This window comes from Tamandua tetradactyla, chromosome 16 (genome assembly GCF_023851605.1).
Source record: "Tamandua tetradactyla isolate mTamTet1 chromosome 16, mTamTet1.pri, whole genome shotgun sequence".
Classification (NCBI taxonomy): Eukaryota; Metazoa; Chordata; class Mammalia; order Pilosa; family Myrmecophagidae; genus Tamandua; species Tamandua tetradactyla.
Genome location: NC_135342.1, coordinates 63,069,087 through 63,087,706, shown reverse-complemented (window position 1 = coordinate 63,087,706; position 18,620 = coordinate 63,069,087). Strand labels below are relative to the sequence as shown.

Below are 18,620 nucleotides of genomic sequence, written 5' to 3'. Positions count from 1 at the left end.
AGTGGTCTTAGTTCTCTATTTTGTATGGCTCTCTTCTTATATCAAGAAAACTCTGAGTAATAAAGGTTATATTTACAATTTTGGCATTCTCTGGTCTTTTCTGATCTATATTAGTGTATTGCTGGTAAGTAGTATAAATTCTTTCAGGGAAAGCTGAGGGACTTTCTTTGGTTCTTGTAGTGTTTTATTCACTTTTGTTCAGTTTTTAGGTTAAGGGACTCCATTCTGCACACTTGCAATAATATACCTTTCAAAAATTATTTATTTTTAATTGATATATATATTATATATTCATATACCATGTAATCATTCAAGGTGTACAATCAGTGGTTCACAATGTTATATAGCTGTGCATTTATCATCACAATCAACTTTTTTTTCTTTTTTTGTGAAAAATAACAAATACCAAAAAAGAAAATTTCAAAGCATATTGCAACGATTAGTTGTAGAACAGATTTCAGAGTTTGGTATGGGTTATAGCTCCACAATTTTAGGTTTTTACTTCTAGCTGCTCTAAGATACTGGTGACTAAAATAGATATCAATATTATGATTCAACAATCATACTCATTTGTTAAACCCTCCCTTCCCTGTATAACTCCACCATCACCTTTGATCTTTTTCCCACTCTTTAGGGGTACTTGTGCTATGTCCATTCTAACTTTTTCATGTTGGAAGGGGCTGTCAATAATATGGGATAGGGGTATGGATCTAGTTGATGTTCTGGAGAGACTGGCCCCTCTGCATTTCAGGACTTATCTGGTCCAGGAAGGAGCCCATATGGAAATTGTAGATTTCTGGAAAGTTACCCTAGTGCATGGAACCTTTGTAGAATCTTATATAATGACCTAGGTAATAATATACTTTTTAAAAAGCTCTAATTTAGCTCAGTCATCAGCATTATTTGGATTCCTTACTGGTGCGGCTAAATTTGCTTTAGTGTACACTGGGTTGTTAGGATTTTCTTCTTGTTTTTTTTTTTTTTTAATTTTTTTCTGTTTTGCTTTTTCTATTACTATTCTCCATTCTTCTGTAATTATGGTACTTAATAAGGTCTGAATATTAGCCCAGTTTGGGTTATAGGTTGCTAATATCACAGCAAGTTAAGCTCTTTTTTTATTTTGGATCTTCTCTATAGGGTGGGCATTTTTTCCCCCAGTTATATAAATTCCATGTGGAGAATGGGGTATTTACATATATAAATCATTTTGTGTCACCCTGTTTTGTGTCACCCTATAGGCATTTGCCAGAGGGGTGGGTGTTTGCCAGTGTCTCCTAGCTGAATTAAGTACCCTGACAGATAGGAGAGGGGGAGACTATTTCTATCTCAGGCTCTTTTATCTCCCATAAAGAGGGATGCAGAGGAAGAAGAAGTTAGGGGAGCTTCCTCCTTTCCTGGTCTACCGATCCCTCAGTTATAGGGTAGAGGTGGAGCAGATGAAAAAGTTAACAAAGGTTCTTTTGAATCTTCTGGATTTGAATCAGGGAGAACATTTTTCTTTTCTCTGCTAATCTTTACAGGTAAAATTTTACATTTTCTTATCAATGTTGATTGCTGAGAGAGACAAAGGATTGAATATAAATCATTGTATCCCATTTCTACACTCTTTTGCAGAACAACTCTACTGTAAGACAGTATTCTTTTCTATGGAACCATTCTCAGGTTATATTTCTCCTTATTCTAAATCATATTGAGGCCAGACTGTGTTATAGGAAGAAACCATTTTTTTTGTTTTGTTTTTTGTTTTTGTTTTTTTCTGTAACTAAAATCTTTCTAATTTTTGAAAATACAGTCCAAGGGGCCACATTTAAGAATGCTGTTAGTCTTAGAATTTCCCATTTTAAAGGTTTCAGTAACCAGTAATTAATTAGGAACATTTGAACAATACAAAGGCAGTAATACACAATTAACAATTAAAACAGACACTCTAAGTAACATACCAATTAACAATTAGAGAGACACTAAACACTTCATTAAATAGTAATTGTCAGAGTACTTATTTAAAAATATATATATATATATATACACATTATACACACACACACACACATTAGGAGTATACTCAACAGACAGACTCAGGTCAGAGCCTCAAACCTCATACATAATAATGCTCAGAAAACAGAAAAGTATAGAGGTCAGAGCAAGGGGGAACATTCTGGAAGTGGGACCTAGGGCCTCGAATCCTGGTCTAGGGATCTTGAGCCCCTTTACTGACTTCCTAATCCACTTCTGCCCTGATGACCTACTCTCCCAGTCAGATGTGTCTGGACCTGGGACTTTGGAATGGTTTCTCCCTTTGAAGCTTCAAGGCACTGATGAGTCTGGGGTGCCAGCAAGGGCATAAAAACATGGTCACTGAGCCTATAGGCCAACAGGGTCTATGTGGCTGCCAAAGACTCAATAACTGTGCTTAGTTGTCCTACCGGCCCTCCTGACTTGGGCAGTTGGACTCCTTATTCCTAAAGTCCCACCAGAGTCACCAAATTGATACCAAGCAAACCCAGCATTCTTTACCTGATGTGCATTAACACCTAATCTATGACACTGGGGTTTCAAAAGGAGAAAGTTTATTGCTATGTGACACAAGGAGAACAGAAGGCCTATAGGCCTAAAATCTGTCTTCCCAAACTGAAGTAACTGATAGCTTTATAATATCAAAAGATGGGCAGGTTTTAGGATAATGAGTATAATGGCTTGAGATGATGAAGTGAGAGATGATCTAATTATTGAGCATGTACAGATTGATTACATGCTTAATCACAGAGCATATATAAGAAAATGGCAGCCTTGATTTGATGATGAGCATGATTTTTAATATTATAATGAGGTATAGGTCACTTATAGGTTAAGGCTTCAGCTACTGTTTATGTCAGACAGGCCAATTTTGGTTAGCTCTAGCTTTGTCTAGTAAGATAGTATAGGAATTGGGTGGGTTAGTTCTGGGATGACTCAAGTTCCTTCATTAAGACTCCAAAGTTGTACAACAGGATAAGGGAGTACAAGTGGGGCCAGTCATGAGGTTTTTACAATCACAAGATAAAGGCTGTATAGTCATACAATCATTATCAAAGATCAAGGCATCTGGGTTACAATTCAGTGGTTTCAGTAATTTTGGGTATTTCTTTTGGTCTATTCTATGATATACTAGAAAGTAAGACAAAGGCATCTATATGATTCAGTCATCCTAATTATTTGTTAATTCTTAAATTTCTTGGGTACACAAGGCCCATGATGTTGAAAGCACTGCTGTCCTGCCCACAGATGTCCTGGAAGTGGGACCTAGTGCCTTGAATTCTGGTCTCTTTTGGGTATTGAAAGTCCCCATGTGCATGTCCACACCAACACATACACATAATTCACTTTGACACAAAATGAACACATACGTACTTGCTTAATTACACAACTGCATACACATTTTCCCAGGCTTATCAGAACATGGACTGCACCAGGTCACCAGTAGGAGAACAAATCACTGAACGTAATGTTCCAAATTCATCTGACTCCTTTTACAATACCATTGTTTTAGTTTGTTAAAGCTGCTGGAATGCAATGTACCAGAAATGAAACAGCTTTAAAAAAGAGAATTTAATAAAATACAGTTCTAAGGCCATGAAAATGTCCAACTTAAGACAACAACAAGAGGTTACCTTCACTTAAGAATGGCTGATGCTGTCTGGAACCACTGTCAGCTGGAAAGGCACACTTGGCTGGCATCTTCTGGGGTCTTTGGCTTCTGGACACTTCTATCAGCTGGGAAAGCACATGGCAACATCTCCTAGACTTCTCTCCTGGCCTGTTGTTTCATAAGCCTTCCCTGGGGGCATTTTCCTTCTTCATCTCCAGAGGTCTCTGGCTGTGGGGGCTCTGAAGATTTTACAAAGTGGTTCCTTCTTAAACTATTCCAGTAAACAACCCCATTTTGAATCTATGGAGACACTTCTCCATGGAAGCCACTAATCAAAAGGTCCCACCCACAATTGGGTGGGTCATGTCTCCATGGAAACAATAAAATGATCCCACCCAACAATATTGAATTAGGATTAAAGAACATGGCCTTTCTGGGTACACAACAGTTTCAAACCAGCACAACCTCAACTGCAATTCTTAAATGTGTTGGCACTTCTGTTTTATGTCCTCTTTCCTGATTAAAGACATCACTAGTCACTGTCACAGGGGATATCCAAAGCTAGACCCTCCATAACAGCAATTAGATAAAGGATATGGTAGAGGAAGTTTCCATCAGCTCTTTATGGGGAGGGATCCCCCAAAGTATGTCCTACTGACAGCAGATGATGTATGTATGTGTCTGTGTGTGTGTGTGTGTGTGTGTGTGTGTGTGTGTGTGTGTGAGAGAGTGCATGCAGCTAAGACACCCCCTAACACACATATGCTTTTGTTTCCCACCAGTAAGCTAATACAGTGGTTCTTATGTCTGGCGTCTGCACATTAGAATCTTAAAACCTGGGGAACTTTTTAATGTACACTAATGCCTGGACCCCATCCCAGATCAATTTAATCAGAATTTCGGAGTAGGACACTAGGCTTGTTTTTTTTTTTTTTTTTTTTTTAAATTTCCGAGGCGATTCTCTTAAGGCATCCAGGGTTAAGACTGCATCCTGAGGATTCCCCTCAGCTGGGCTTTGCGAGTGCCTTTTTGGCACTGAGAGGACAGGAGACAGCCAGCAACCCAGGTGGTAAGCTGTAGAGCACAAGGAAGAATGTCTATTCATTTTCCTCTGGCACCATGGCTGGCATAGTATAGGCACTTGTTTGAACTAACTGAACTTAAAATCTTAATGATGAACTAATAATATATCAAGTCAGAAGGAAAAAAAAGAAAAGGAGAGAGGATATAGATTTGAACTGGAAACTAGGAGGGAAAGTCAGGGAGAAACACAGAGGAAGATAGGGCCAGATGGGCAGGTCAGTCCCCAGGTCTCTACAATGCATAATCTTTTCATTGGCAAAGGGGCTACTTGCTTTTTCCAAGACAACGGGGAGAAAACCAGCTAGCCCCTTTCAGCAGTAGGACAGAGCTGCCAAAAAACGAACTTGGATTAGCTTTCATTTTCTCAGTGACAGAACTCCTGCACTTTGGGGCCTTTACCTACCTAAGGGATTGGGGTGGCAGGGGGTGGGGTAGGAAGGGGGCCATCTAGATAGTCTTCAGGAGTCTGAGCTGTTTATTTGCTTTCTCTCTTTCTCTCTCACACATACACACACGGTACTGGCCTTGGCCAAGGAGAAACACCCATGAAGAAGAAACTAGATCCTTGTTCTTTGCAATTGCTGAACAGGATACTTTTAAGCAGATTCTTTTGGACTGGGGACACCTCCCCTGCCCCATTCCCAGTTCTTTGAATCATCAGCATCACCATTCTCTTCTCTGAGTAAAGAAAGCCTCTTTCAGACTGGCCCATCTCCAGGTCACAATAAGTTTTGAAGTTTTGAAAGGGGTGTGTGGTTCAATAAAGGTGTGTATGTGTACAGGGGAGGGTTGGTCAAGTTCTGGAGACTCCAAAAGTATACAGCAGGAGGCTTTTTTCTCCCCAGTGCCAGTCTACCTGTGTCTGTAATGACTAGGGCTGCACATCAGAAAAGCCCCACCCAGGCACTTGTTCTGAGCTGGCTTCAGTTCACAGGACAGACAGTGAAGATTAACTCTTTCATCATTTAATAAACCACTTGATGGCCCAGTAGCCCTTTTCCTGGTTTCCAGCAGAGAGGGTGCCCCCTCGCCTGATGTCAACAGCTCCCACCTGCAGCTGCTCTTCCTCTCTCTGATGGAGTTAGGTGCTGGTTGACTGGTTAATACTATGAACTAGTGAATAAAGGGCGAAGTTTTTCTGCTCTAATGCACTTCTGTCACCCCTCTTTTCTTTTTCCTTTACCATCTGCAAGAACTTAATTCTCTGGATCTGCTTTTTATTTATTTTTCCTTTCTGCAAATGGGGGGCATGAATTTCAGCTTACTTTTTCTCTCTCATGGAATGGCATGGGAAAAGAGCTATTAATGTATATGTGCTTTGAGCTCTTTACAAGAAATAAGTTAAAAATAATCCATTGTATACCAGGCCTTAGCAGCAGCTGCTGCTGCTGTGGCAGCATCCCCACACTCACTGGGACCCTCAGCCTGTGCCAGTGCCACCACCCTCACTCCCTCCCTCTGTGTTAGCATGATGGCCTATCAGCCACCAGAAGCACAGATTGCTAAGTTCAAGAAAGCTTTCTCCCTGTTCAATAAAGATGGACTGATGGCACCATTACAACATAGGAACTTGGAACTGTCATGAGATCACTGGGTCAGAACTCAACAGAAGATGAATTACGGCATATGATCAACGAAGTGGATGCTGGTGGTAATGGCACCGCTGGCTTCCTAGAAATTTTTGCCCATGTTGGTTAGAAAAATGAAAGACACAGACAGTAAAGAAAAAACCTGTGAGACATTCCAACTTTTTGACAAGGATGGCAGTGGTTACATCAGTGTAGCAGAGCTACATCACATCATGACAAACAGGAGAAAAACTAACACACAAAGAAGTTGATGGAATGACCAGACAAATCAACTAGAAGTATTTGTACAGACGGTGACTGCAAAATGAAGACCCATCTTCAAGTCCTTTTTCTCCTTTCTAATGAATCAAAGTGAATCTTTAACTTACCTCTTGCCAAAAAAAAAAAAAAATTAATTCATTCATTCTGTTCCAGTATAGCAACAATGAATATCAAAAGTGCCTTCTGTCCACATACTCAAAATCTACATGTGGTTGTTGATCCTGTCCCCTAAAGACAAAGCTACTCATAAGTTTTAGAATGTAAATACGTGTACTACCTTAAAAAAAAAAAAGATTCATTGTTATATCATTCTGAAAATGAAATCTGAGAACTGAAGCCCTGCTTTAAAGGAGATGAAAGTGTCAAAAAACAACCAAACCAAACCAAACCACTTTATAAGGGGAAATTTCTGGGCATTGTTTGGGGTTCATGGGAAAACTTGCTGTGTTTCCTAATCACACACACACACCACTGCTGTATTCCAAGGAAGGCAGCTCTAGGTGTCTACTACCTTTGCCACCCCCACGAAAGAACAATCCTTGCAATATATGAAAAGCTTATTGCAAAAGTTGTTAAAGTATAGGAGCAAGTGGGCTGAGAAACTTTAGCCAACCCCATCTCCAGCTGCTGGTAAACTACAAGGTCACACTTAAGATGTATAACAAATTCTTGGGTTTTAGGTTAGGTTTTGATGTATAAGGACAATATTTTGAGAGAATCAGAACTGAAGCTTAATTCGACATGGGTGCTTGATTTAAATAAGCACAGAATCACTTTATCCTCACTTATATTGAGAACTTTTTTTTTTTTAACAGTTTGGAAATATACTATCTGTTGAGCAGCTAAGCCAGTGTTTAAAAGCGCAGCCTTTGGAGACCAAATACTGGTTTGGCTCCTTCTTACTAGCTATGTAATCTGGTTAATTAGCCTCTTGTGTCTCTCAATTTTCTCATCTGTAAAATGGGGATAAAAATAATACCTACCTCACAGGTCCAGTGTGAGAACTAAATGGATTTATTAATGTGTTGAGTACACAGAAGAGCATAAGTTCTTTTTAGTGTTAACTGTGATGGTAATTATCATGTTTAGTGATGTAGAGCTACAGCAGCCATTCATCCCGGGTTTTACTGACTCAACCTAATTCTTTTAGGGGCCATGAAACCATATGTTTTGAATCTGGTTTAGAAAATATGGCTGCTATATTGGAAACACAAAAACCCTGTGAGAAGGCATATCCTAGACTCTAAGGACAGAGGTGGGGGTCTGGAAAACCCTTTTTCAGTACGCCTGTGGTGGATTAGGGTTTCTCTCCAGGGTAAATATTTGTAAGCCACTAACAAGTACTAGTAACAAAGACATGGCTGCCAGTGAGTGTACTTACAAAGCATGCTATTGTGGCCTGTTGATAGATGTGGTACATAGAAAACTCTGGCCCCTAAAGATTTCCTATTATTTAAAGAATGGTGTCTACATTTTGCTTTGGAGACTGATTCTGCATTTCATGGATATTAAACCAATGTTATCTGAGGATGGGAGGATTGAGGGGATGTAGATCAGCGTGTGGTAGACATTTTGGTGCTAACATTTAAAATGTTCACCTTCTTGATCCAGAATTCCAACCTCTTGGGACTCATCCTCTAGAAAAGCTTAAGTAGGCAGAGTTATGTTTGAGAATCACTGAAAAGTCTTTGGAAATTAGAAACAACTCAACTGACCAGCAATAGACAAATGCTTACAAAACTGTAGTTTACAGATACAATGGAAGACATGAGGCCACCAAAAATGAGAAGGATCTATAGATGCTGAGATGACAGGAGAGTGTCTCCAAGATAAATAACTAAGAAATGAATATGTAAGACACTATGGTAATGCTCCCATTTTTGCTTCTGTTTTTGAAAGTAGAAATGCATGTTAGCATATATTTTGAAAAGGACAAAAGGAAAGAAAGATCTGGAGGAATATGCACCAAACGTCAGTGGTCATCTTGGGGTGGGAAATTCCCAAATTTCTAAGTGTGGGAATTTTTGTTTTGGTAACAGATACAATAACTTTGTTCTAATTTATATAACATATATAATCAGGAAACAATTACACACAAGCAGCCACAGCATCCATATGTGAAGGCTCTGTCACTCCCAACATTATGAGAAAGGGCAGAGAAGTAGTCCACGGTTTTTTTGGTAGACACCACTCAGCATGGGTCAGGGGACCAAACGACTTCATGGGAACCCATATGCTTGGGGTCATGTGTATATATAAGCACTTGAGTTTCCCTCTCAAACAGCAGTCTGGGTGAAAGACTTTTGCTTCATACCCTTTTTTGAGGGGGAAGAGGCTCCATAGCATTCAACAGATGTTCACAATAGTCCATGGAGGGTCTTCCAATGTAGTAAACAGCCTCTTGGCTGAGGTGCAGGAGACTTGAGGCCAAATCCCATCAAAAGGGGGCAATAATAGCTATCTTCATCATTCCACAAGGTTGTGGTGAGAATCAGACCAGCTTATGGATGGGAAGACAACTTTTCAAACTAAAGGAAACAGAGCAACTGATCTTTCTACTCTACACTCTCAAGGGACTGCAGTGATCATCTGGGGGAGGGGCAATAATGGAGCCCTTGTGGTACACAGAGCTACTGAGTCCATACAAAGAATTGTGGGGAGCAGCACTAGGTGATGACCGTTAAATGAAGCCTGATCCAGGACTGATGGGGAGAGAATCAGTATCACTCCTCACTTGCCAGCATATTGGGGTATGCAGAGAGCAGCCCAGAGCCCTGCCAGCAGGGAAAAGTGCAGCAGTGGGTACTGTAAGAAGGAAGACAAATTCCCAGCTCCCAAGCAGATTCTGTTCCACACAGAGTGGGGCATGGAAGTCAGAGTTGCTGCATACTGCAGAGATGCTGCATGTGACTGCAGGATGTCTGTGGCTGCAGATACTGCTGGAGGACCAATCAGACTTCCAGAGGTCATGGCTGCTGCTGTCCAGGGGCCAGAAGAAGAAAGAACCTTGCAGGTCCATGGTCAGGGTGAATACCTCTCCAGCCCACCTGGAACAGCAGCTTTGATGGAACTCAGTTCCTGTTTCTGACTCTCTCTCCCCTTGCCATTGAAATCTCAGCTGAGATTTTGAATTTCTGTGCAAAAAGACTGCAGAAGCCATTCTGGTTTTTTACTTGTCAGACAAATCATCCCCCAATTTATTCCTGTAAACCAATCAACTTTCAGATGTCTTAGCCATCCCTCCAATGCAGCAACCTGCTGGTGAGTCACAGGCAGGCAGTGAGCAGTCTCCATTCCCTTCATCCTCTCCCAGACAAAAGGATGGAGGAGGTGGGTGGACTGAGGCCAGACCAACACATATGCTTTCCTCTTTTTTCTTTGGCAGATGACGAAAGACAGCTCCTGTCAGAGAGAGGAATTGCAACAACACAGAACAACTGATACTAAGTTGGGGGGTGGTGAAAAGAGATGGGGCTCACTGCTCCATTCTGATTGAGAAAAAAGCTGTGGCTGGGTATAAGATTCCTTTTGGTTATACATATTTCCCATTTTACAGCATCTATCATCTTGGCCTCAAAGCACTTTCCCCAAACTAGGTGAAGGGGCTTTAGGAAATAATAATAATAAAAAGGCCTATGGCTTCCTCCCTTGCTCAGAGGTACCCACTAGGCCCAACATGACCCACTTGTGACCTCTCTGACCTCATCCCCATGGCTCTTCCTCAAACCTGCCAGACACACTCCCACCTCCAGGCCTTTGGACTAGCTGTTCCCTCTGCCTGGAATATTCTTCCCCCATACTTTCCTGCTCACACCATCACCTCCTCCCGGTTTTTACTCATATACCAACTTCTCAGGGAGGCCTTCTCTGCACAACTTATCTAAACTTACCACAACCCACCATATGTTACCCAACCCCCTCTCCTACTTTCTTTTTCTCCATAGCATTTATCTCCATTTAACAACCTGTTTTATTTCTCTATCCTATTTATTGTCTGTCTTCCTCCACTATAAGCTCCCTGAGGATAAGGGTTTTGTTCACCTCTGTATCCTCAGTGCCTAGTACAGTGTCTGACACAGAGTAGAGGTTCAATAAATCACTGTCGCTGTCTGTGACTTGCTTTCTCACCCTCTAGCCCATGACATCTTGGCTCTTATAAGTGGGTGGGTGGGCAGAGCCATAGAGAAGTAGAAGTAATAGAAGCAGTGAAGAAATGAGGCAAAAGATAAGGAGGAAGCTTCAAGGAAATATGGAAAATTATGTGTGTGTAGAGTTAAGGAACAAAGTGAAAGTTAAAAGATTGCTGAATAAATGAGAAGACTTATAGAGGGCTAGGTTGTGCCAAGGAAGAAAAAAAATACAGCAGGGAATAAAACTATCCTGAATGTTCAGAAGTCCAACATGAACAAGTAGTTGATACTTGGGCAGAAAGCCTGGGGTTTGATAGCAGCCACTGCTTTGGAGCCCCCCATGCCTCTTGTCACAATATCAAAGGAGCTGTGGACAGTGGGTCTGGAAAGAGGAGGAAAGGGCCAGGAAGGGAAAGGAAGAAGGAGGGATGAAGCCAAGCAAAAGACAGGGTGAGTGAAACAGGGAGCCTAGGTGCAAGCCACTGGGCACTGAAGGGGGTCAAGGGGAGTCCTTTTCCTTTAATGCATGAGACCTCTGCTGGAAAGGGTAGCAGGAAGAAAGTGGCCTCAGATAGAGAAGAGATGGGTGGAAGAGGGATGCAGCCTGGCTATGCTGCTACTTCAAGAACAAGATGCCTTTCACAGGCCCTGTGGGCAGAAGTGCCACTGTGGCTCCTTCCTGCTACTGGTCTTGGGTCCCTGGTGATGGTGCCTGCCCCCTCCTTTTTTTCAGTTTTGTGATTTTATTATCCTAAAGTTCTCAGGCTCTTTCCCAAGGACTTTTCATATACATAATAATATTATTATATACATAATTTGGAAAGATAACAATAAGAGTTACATTAAGGTATCTTCCCCGTGAGTTTGGTAATAAGGTCAGAAAAAGTCACTCCCTCAAATTGAATCCATCAAAATCAATAAAGAACAGATGCTGGGCGGGCCAGGGTGGCTCAGCGGCAAGAATGCTTGCCTGCCATTCCAGAGGACCCGGGTTCGCTTCCCGGTGCCTGCCCATGTGAAAAAAAAAAAAGAACAGATGCTTTTAGTACTTCCCAAATAATTCAAATTAAGAGACAATTTATAATCTTGTGACTGACACTCCCTTTATCCAGTGTATGGGAAAATGAGTAATAAAATAACATGCACAAAAAATTAATAATAATAAACGAAAAGAAAGAATTAAAAAAAGCATGAAAAAAATAGCTGGGAATATAGGTGGGGGGAAACCCTTATGTAAATCATGGACAAGAGTTAATAGTACTACTTTAATAATCTTTCTTCAATGGTATCAAATGTAATTACTGTAAAAAAAAATTACATAAAAAAGTGCTATCATCAAATGTAACAAATTTTCCTCATAAATGCAAGTGTTGGTGGTGAGGAAGTGTATAGGAATCCTGTATTTTATGCATGATTGTTTTGTAAACTCAAAACTTCTCTAATAATAAAGAGATAATTTATGAATGGGAATAAAAGGACTGGGATACTTCATGAGGCATTTCCCAGGCTAGGTTTTTAGACTAGAGAGTTTCTGAGTCTAATCAAAGTGTTCAATCAGGATATGTCTTCAGAACTGGAATGTATTTAATGCAAATAAAGTTTTAAGTTCAATCAGTCATACTAACATATTCAATCTGATTTAGCTAAAGTGGGTTGGATGGAGTGTAGTTTAAGCAAGGCCAAAAACCAAGAATTTTTAGTGAATATCCATTTGAGTCAAAGGAGCTTCTTCTCTGATTTGAAGGCCTGAATCCTGATTTTCTAGACTTCCTTGATTTGGAGAATGGAAATTAATGCACCTACCCCAGCTGAATGGAAATATGCCTTATTTATATTATATAAATATCTGACTGCCTTTGTTTTTATTCTCTGCTCACCATGCTAAAATCTGTAATGTTCTGTAATTTGCCCTTTTAAAAGGATGCTCACCATGAAGGTTCTAAGAATGGTGTCTATATATGGCCAGAGAGAAATATCTTACTGTTAATTGGCAAATGGGCATGTTTGCATATAGATCGTTTGGTCTCTTGAGTTTTTAGAAACTGTGTTTCAGTCTCCCAAAGCCTAGTCACTCCAAAGAACATGGATAAAATCTTCTGATAAAATTCTGTATCTAATCCTGCAAAGCTGAGGACTGATAATGTAGCTGCAGGTTAGTTTTGTCAGGGTGTTCATAGGAGGGAGGACTTGTCTGAAGCAGTTAGTCAGTTTCTCCTTGTTGCTATTTCTTTTAGCAGCAATCAAAATGCAGTGGCCAAAATATATAAATAAAGGGGAGTCCATGGCATATGCTCCATCTGAAATTATGGTATCACATCACCAATAGGCAACATCATTTCCAGCATTCATTTCTTACCAACCCACAGTCTAAACATTTATCTTTCTAAAGAGGCAGAGAACCAAATGTAGACTATAAATTCTTGTGACAATGCTGTGGTTTTTTTCTCCTGATAATCAGGGCAACTCTATACACAGTGTAGCAGAGAAAGAGAAAGAAAATGGCAGGCAGGACAGACACAGGCTTACCCTGCTTTGCTACAAGAGTCAGCCAGCCTGATTTTCTTTTGCTGGAGATCAAAGCCTTTTCATTTCCACAGATTTCCATTCCAACAGCAGAGGACCAGATTCAGACCTATTATTCTTTCCAGCCAAGATAATTTTATTTCATTTTACCTGTTTTATTAACAATTTTCTTATGTTCCACCTCCGACTGCATCTCTGTACTCTGAAATGCCTTTTAAGCAGCCAAGTATGACTAGCTCTACCTGTTTCTCATTATCACAAGGAAGAATAATCTGGTCACCAAAGAATATCAAGATGTGGGACATATGACTGGCTAACCTCTTCTGTTCAAGTCGCAAGAGAATGGTCAATTAAATTCCATCAGTTGTGCTCAAAATACACTTACATCAAGTAAGCATCCCTGTCTAAGTGCTATAAGACTGGAAAATATTCAGATTGATGATATTTGTCAATCTTTTTTCTTTCACCTGCGCACACTTTGAGCTGGATGAAGGATGGCTAGATGCAGACCTTTGGAGAAGGTCAACCTGAAAACATAAGTGACCAGTGATAAAGCCACCTCCAGGGTCAGCCATGAAGTGGGGTCACCTGGTGAAAGGCTTGGGCACTGCTCTGGCTGCTTGGTCCCTCCCTCCTCCATATCCTTTGAACCAGGCCTAACTATGGCAGGACCACGATTTTTTTCTCCAGCTTCTGTGGTGGGAACAAGAAGTTTCTCATTATCTCATCCAGCTCTTCCAGGGCCAGCTGGGCATGGAGTCTAGCCACATCATCAGGCTCCAAACGCACCACGTGCTTCAGCAGGTGGTAGAGATCTTTGAGGACATCCCTCAGCACCTGTACAAAAGAGACACACTCATGACCATCTGTCTGTTTTATCGACCAATTAAAAATAGGTAAGCTTACATCTAGCTGAATTTACTACAGAATTAACTACTAGGCAAAGGTAAAACAGACATAGAACCTACCCTTAAAGGGTTTACAGTCTGGTAGGGAAGAGAAGGCCTACACACAAAGATACTATGGAATAGAACATGGTAGTGTCATGAGTGTTACTGAGAGAATATGGTGAAAGGTCAGAAGAATGAGAGGTCACATTTTAGGAACAGGGAAGTGAACTGGAGATGGCAACGGTGAGAAATGGCTAATTCGGTGAGTAACAAGCAAGTGATCTGGGCCCAGAGTTCCCTGAGCATCAATAGAAGTACACTGAGCAGGTATGACCACATATCTTGGATTTGGCATAAAATTAGAGAAGAGCCCTTTCCATCTTCTGATGCTCTGGATCAGAATGGGTCCCAGGGAGTGGAAGGAGGAAAGCAGGGGAAAAGGGGTACACAAAACAAGCCCCACAGGCCACTTATCATTTCCCATAGCTGTTCTCTTGCTCCCTAGGCCCCAGCTGTACAGGCCTTTCCTTTCCTGGACTAAGTAAAGGCCTCCACAGCTCAAGGCCTTTGTATATGCCATTACCTCAGCTTAGCAAACTATCCATTTTCTCTCCACCCTACCAACTCCTACTCATCCTAGGCCTAAATACTACTTCTTCATGGATACCTTCCTAACCCCCCATCTAACCTTCCTACCCTTCTTGTAGTTCTGTTCAAAGCATCGAACACAACCGTAATTTAAATATTTATGGCATACTTATTAAAAAAAGAAAATTTTCCTCAACTGACTACTGACTTTGAGGACTTTGTTGCTTTATTCACTCTGGTATAGAAGGGACTATCTAATAAATATTTATGAATAAATGAAGGCATGCCTGCATGATACTCCTGGTCAGTTTCTCACTTGGTAGAAATTAAAAATTTAAGAATCTCCTACTGAAACATCTCAGACAATCAGGACCAGCTTCACGCAGCCAGTGCAGCTGCATGAGGCCCTATTGCAGAAGGTTGGTTTAATGCTCATCTTAATGCTTTCTCTCGCCATCTTGAAACTCTAAATAAATTTATCGTTATGTTTTGTGAGTGAAGTCCAATGGGGCAATGAAGCATGAGTGTAAGTAAAGGAGAGTCAAGCAATATTTGTGTCTGCCATTTCTTGCCAATACATTTGCATATAGCACTCACCATGCCCCATGAGCACAGATTTCTGGTGAATCCACGGTGTGGGAATTAAGCAAGACTCAAAGTGAGTCCAAGGCCTGAGCAAATAGAGGCACTGACAGCAGGAGAGGCCAGCCTGTCTATTAGAACCAGTACTTGCTTTTCAACACAGAAAGAAAGCAATGACATTCTAAGAAATGCAAATGACCAAGGAACCCTACCATATCCTTTCTAACTCATGTTACTTCCCTATATTAGCCAACCATTTACACTGAAAATGATGACAAAGAAGGGAAGGAAAAGATAGGGCAATCTGTAGGTCTTATTCCTTTCAGTCTGTCTTATTCATCATACTTGAAAAGTGGATGGTGCTGATAGTGCTGATCAAGAAATGAAATAATGATAGTTTTGTGACATTTCCACTGTTTTGCTAAGAATGAACTAGCTAAATTGTATAATTTTGGTGACTCTGCATACGAGTTAAATGCTCTTATATTTGCATTTAAAATCAGCATTGTACAATGTAAAGATGAACAATAAAATTCATGTTATAATTTAACATTAAACCTTTTCTCTACTTTTTGAGCAACATTAAATAGCAAATGATAAACACCATGGCAAGTTGCGAGAGACTGTTAAACAAAGGAAAAAGCTTTATATTTTAATACTTTTAACAGCACTTTTCTTCTTGCTTTTCAAACAAGGGACCCTGCATTTCATCTTGCACTGGACTCAACAATGTAGCCACACTTGCAGGTAACTCCTAGTGTTCCATGCCCAGTGTCATGACATTAAGCAGCTGAAATCCTGTGAGCAAACTTCACAAAGATGCTGCCTGATGTCTGCTGTGTAGTTATCTCCTAGGTTTCTCAGGAAGCTACAAGGACACAATAGGAGTTAGGTCACCTGGCCCAGGCTTCCAACTCTAACTATGCCACTATCCCTACTACCCTCCCATAATCTACCTTTGGTTAAGGACGTCTTATCTTTCCTCAAGATGGGCAGTGTGAAAACGAACGAAGATTCTGGGAAGGATGACTCTTCACAGCTACTGCCTCATGATTACTCACTCATTCAATCATCATTATTAAGGGCCTACTTCATGCCCGGGCAGTGTGATGGTTATAGAAAGATGAATAATGCATGCACCCTACCCTCTGGCAGCTATAACAGCATGGGTCTCCACTCCCAGAGATAAATGTAACCCTGTGGAAGTAGAGGAAAGAAAGTGATTTCTGCCAGTGGGGTGGATGGAGGGAGAAGAACATCTCCCTGCCACGTGGAAGGGCTTCACTCTGACATTTACTTATAGCCAATGGGTGGCACCAAGGAGCAGCTTTATTGAGTTTCCTCCTTCCCAAGATACCTAAAATATATGCTTGCTATGCAGATACAGCACAGAAACAAGTTTCCTAACTGTATCTCCAATGGATTACAGCCTAAACTGCTCTTATACAGAAATTCTAGAGTCTCCACTAAAACTGCTCTTATAAAGAAATTCTAGAGTCTCCACTGTTTATTACAAGGTCACCCCCCGCAGACCACCACACCCCTCCAATTTTTATTTCCCTGGACTTCTTTCCACAAGTCAGAAACATAGACTTTTGCCAGACACCTCCTAACATTCAAAGTATTGTTAAGGTATTCTGTTCTGCTAAGACATTCTATTCTTTCCTATCGTGGGTAGGAATTTTCCCCTCAGCACTGCTGTGTCCTTAAAATAACAATAATCCTTGTGCAAACACTACTTCATACCCTTAGGGATCCAGTAACTTAGTTTGTCAGTTACTGGCTCTCCTTGTTTAGGTAACTGAGTGTTAAGAAAAAGCCCCTTCTTAACTAATGAGTCTACTTTAGCAATCCACCCTGGTACAAATTCTCCCCTATCCCTGTAACTCTGGGGATCCCACATATCATAGGACTTCCTCTGGACTCTCCAAGGATCAGAGCTTCCTGCCAACCAGGGACTGTCACCTAATCCCATGGATTACGGTGAATACAAGGGAGTTCAAAGGCAAATTTACTCAAAGGAGCCTCTGTGGTAGCCAAGATATAGATAATCCAAAGGAGGAAACCCCTTGCTGAGAGTTCAACACACCTGCTCTTCATACCAACACTGTAGTAAGGCCCAAGACTCCAGGGAAAGGTGGAAGAGGTATAGGTATGAGGGGGGTGGGCGCATCTCATCCAGAGTAGAACTTGTTTTGCTGCAGCAGGTGGTTGAAATAAATACCTTCAGCTGCTGAGAAGCTCTTGGGCCAGGTGTATTTTAAGGAAGTACCCAGACTCCTAATCTGAAAACTCTTTGGAAGGGGGTGGGGTTTAAGTGTTTTACCAAAAGAATTTAGAGAGCATATGCACACACCTGCACGCACAAACACATTCATTCCAGGTGCCAGTTCCCTGAAGTTCACACAGCTACTGCTTCAGGGACAAGAGCAGTCTTTAGGGTTAGACGTGTCTTAGAAAAGAACAGATGAGGCACCACACACTGAAAAGGACATAGTGTGGGCAAAAGACTGCCTTAGGAACATGAGTGCACTTTCAATGGAAATACAGGAAACCAATGTTTTTGACTCTTTGAATCAGCTTGACTCAGAACATACCCACAGTGGTGGTCGTATGTTTGAGTTAAATCAAATGGCAAATATAGCTCTTCTTCTTAATTCCTACATTTATTTATTTATTTATTTCATTATAAAAGCAATAAAACAAAATTGTGGTTACAATCAAGAATATCTGAAAAGAGATGAAATAATCTAATCTACCGATCTGGCACAAGCACCATTAGTAAAAACATCTACTAATCAACAGATTTACTTATATTTTTAAAAAATTATTTTATTTGTTCAAAAAAACCATTTACATTTCAAGGTGATTTTACAAGTAGTAGCTGGGTGAATGAAATTCCTGTTATTCTGTTATTATTATGTGAGATCAGCAAGACAGCACAGGTAGGTGCAAATAAGACATTTACAGTAACAAAGACTCATGAGGAACGATGTGATCATAAAGAATTTTCAATCTATAGTTTCTTAATATTTAAAGGAAATGGTTTGCTAACTATAAAAGGATAAAAAGTTAAATGCTAGCACAGAGTAATTGTTCTTAGAAATTTAATCTTCTATAGAACCATCAGATGGGAAAAATAAAAAGAAAAGAAAAAGATCCAAAAGGAGAGAAAATTCAATTCCATACAATCTATAAACCACTAATTTTGGCTCTCTTTTTGGGTAAGGCATAAATAACTACTGGGCACGAGGGAAAAAGAGATAAATAATAAGGAAGTTAGAAGTGGAAATAAAAGGCAGGGGAAAGACATTTAGGATAGGAGGTGAACTGGAGTTAGTAGTCAGAT

The 18,620-nt window shown here is 40.6% G+C and overlaps 1 protein-coding gene across 2 annotated transcripts in view; it reads right to left on the bottom strand.

The window, feature by feature from the left end:
* TANGO6 (transport and golgi organization 6 homolog) overlaps positions 1–18,620 on the bottom strand; it is a 294,759-nt gene that overhangs the window by 8,844 nt on the left and 267,295 nt on the right. Inside the window, exons 18-19 of one of the 2 annotated variants that reach the window (XR_013163629.1) lie at positions 13,800–14,048; positions 3,648–3,864 (exon numbers count right to left, since the gene is read on the bottom strand). Coding sequence is in view for 1 of the 2 variants with exons in the window: in XM_077132839.1 (XP_076988954.1) it covers positions 13,872–14,048 (177 nt within the window). In the remaining variant the exon portion in view is untranslated. Of the gene's footprint in view, positions 1–3,647; positions 3,865–4,538; positions 14,049–18,620 lie in introns of those variants that run through there. The other variant, XM_077132839.1, reaches the window with a different exon arrangement.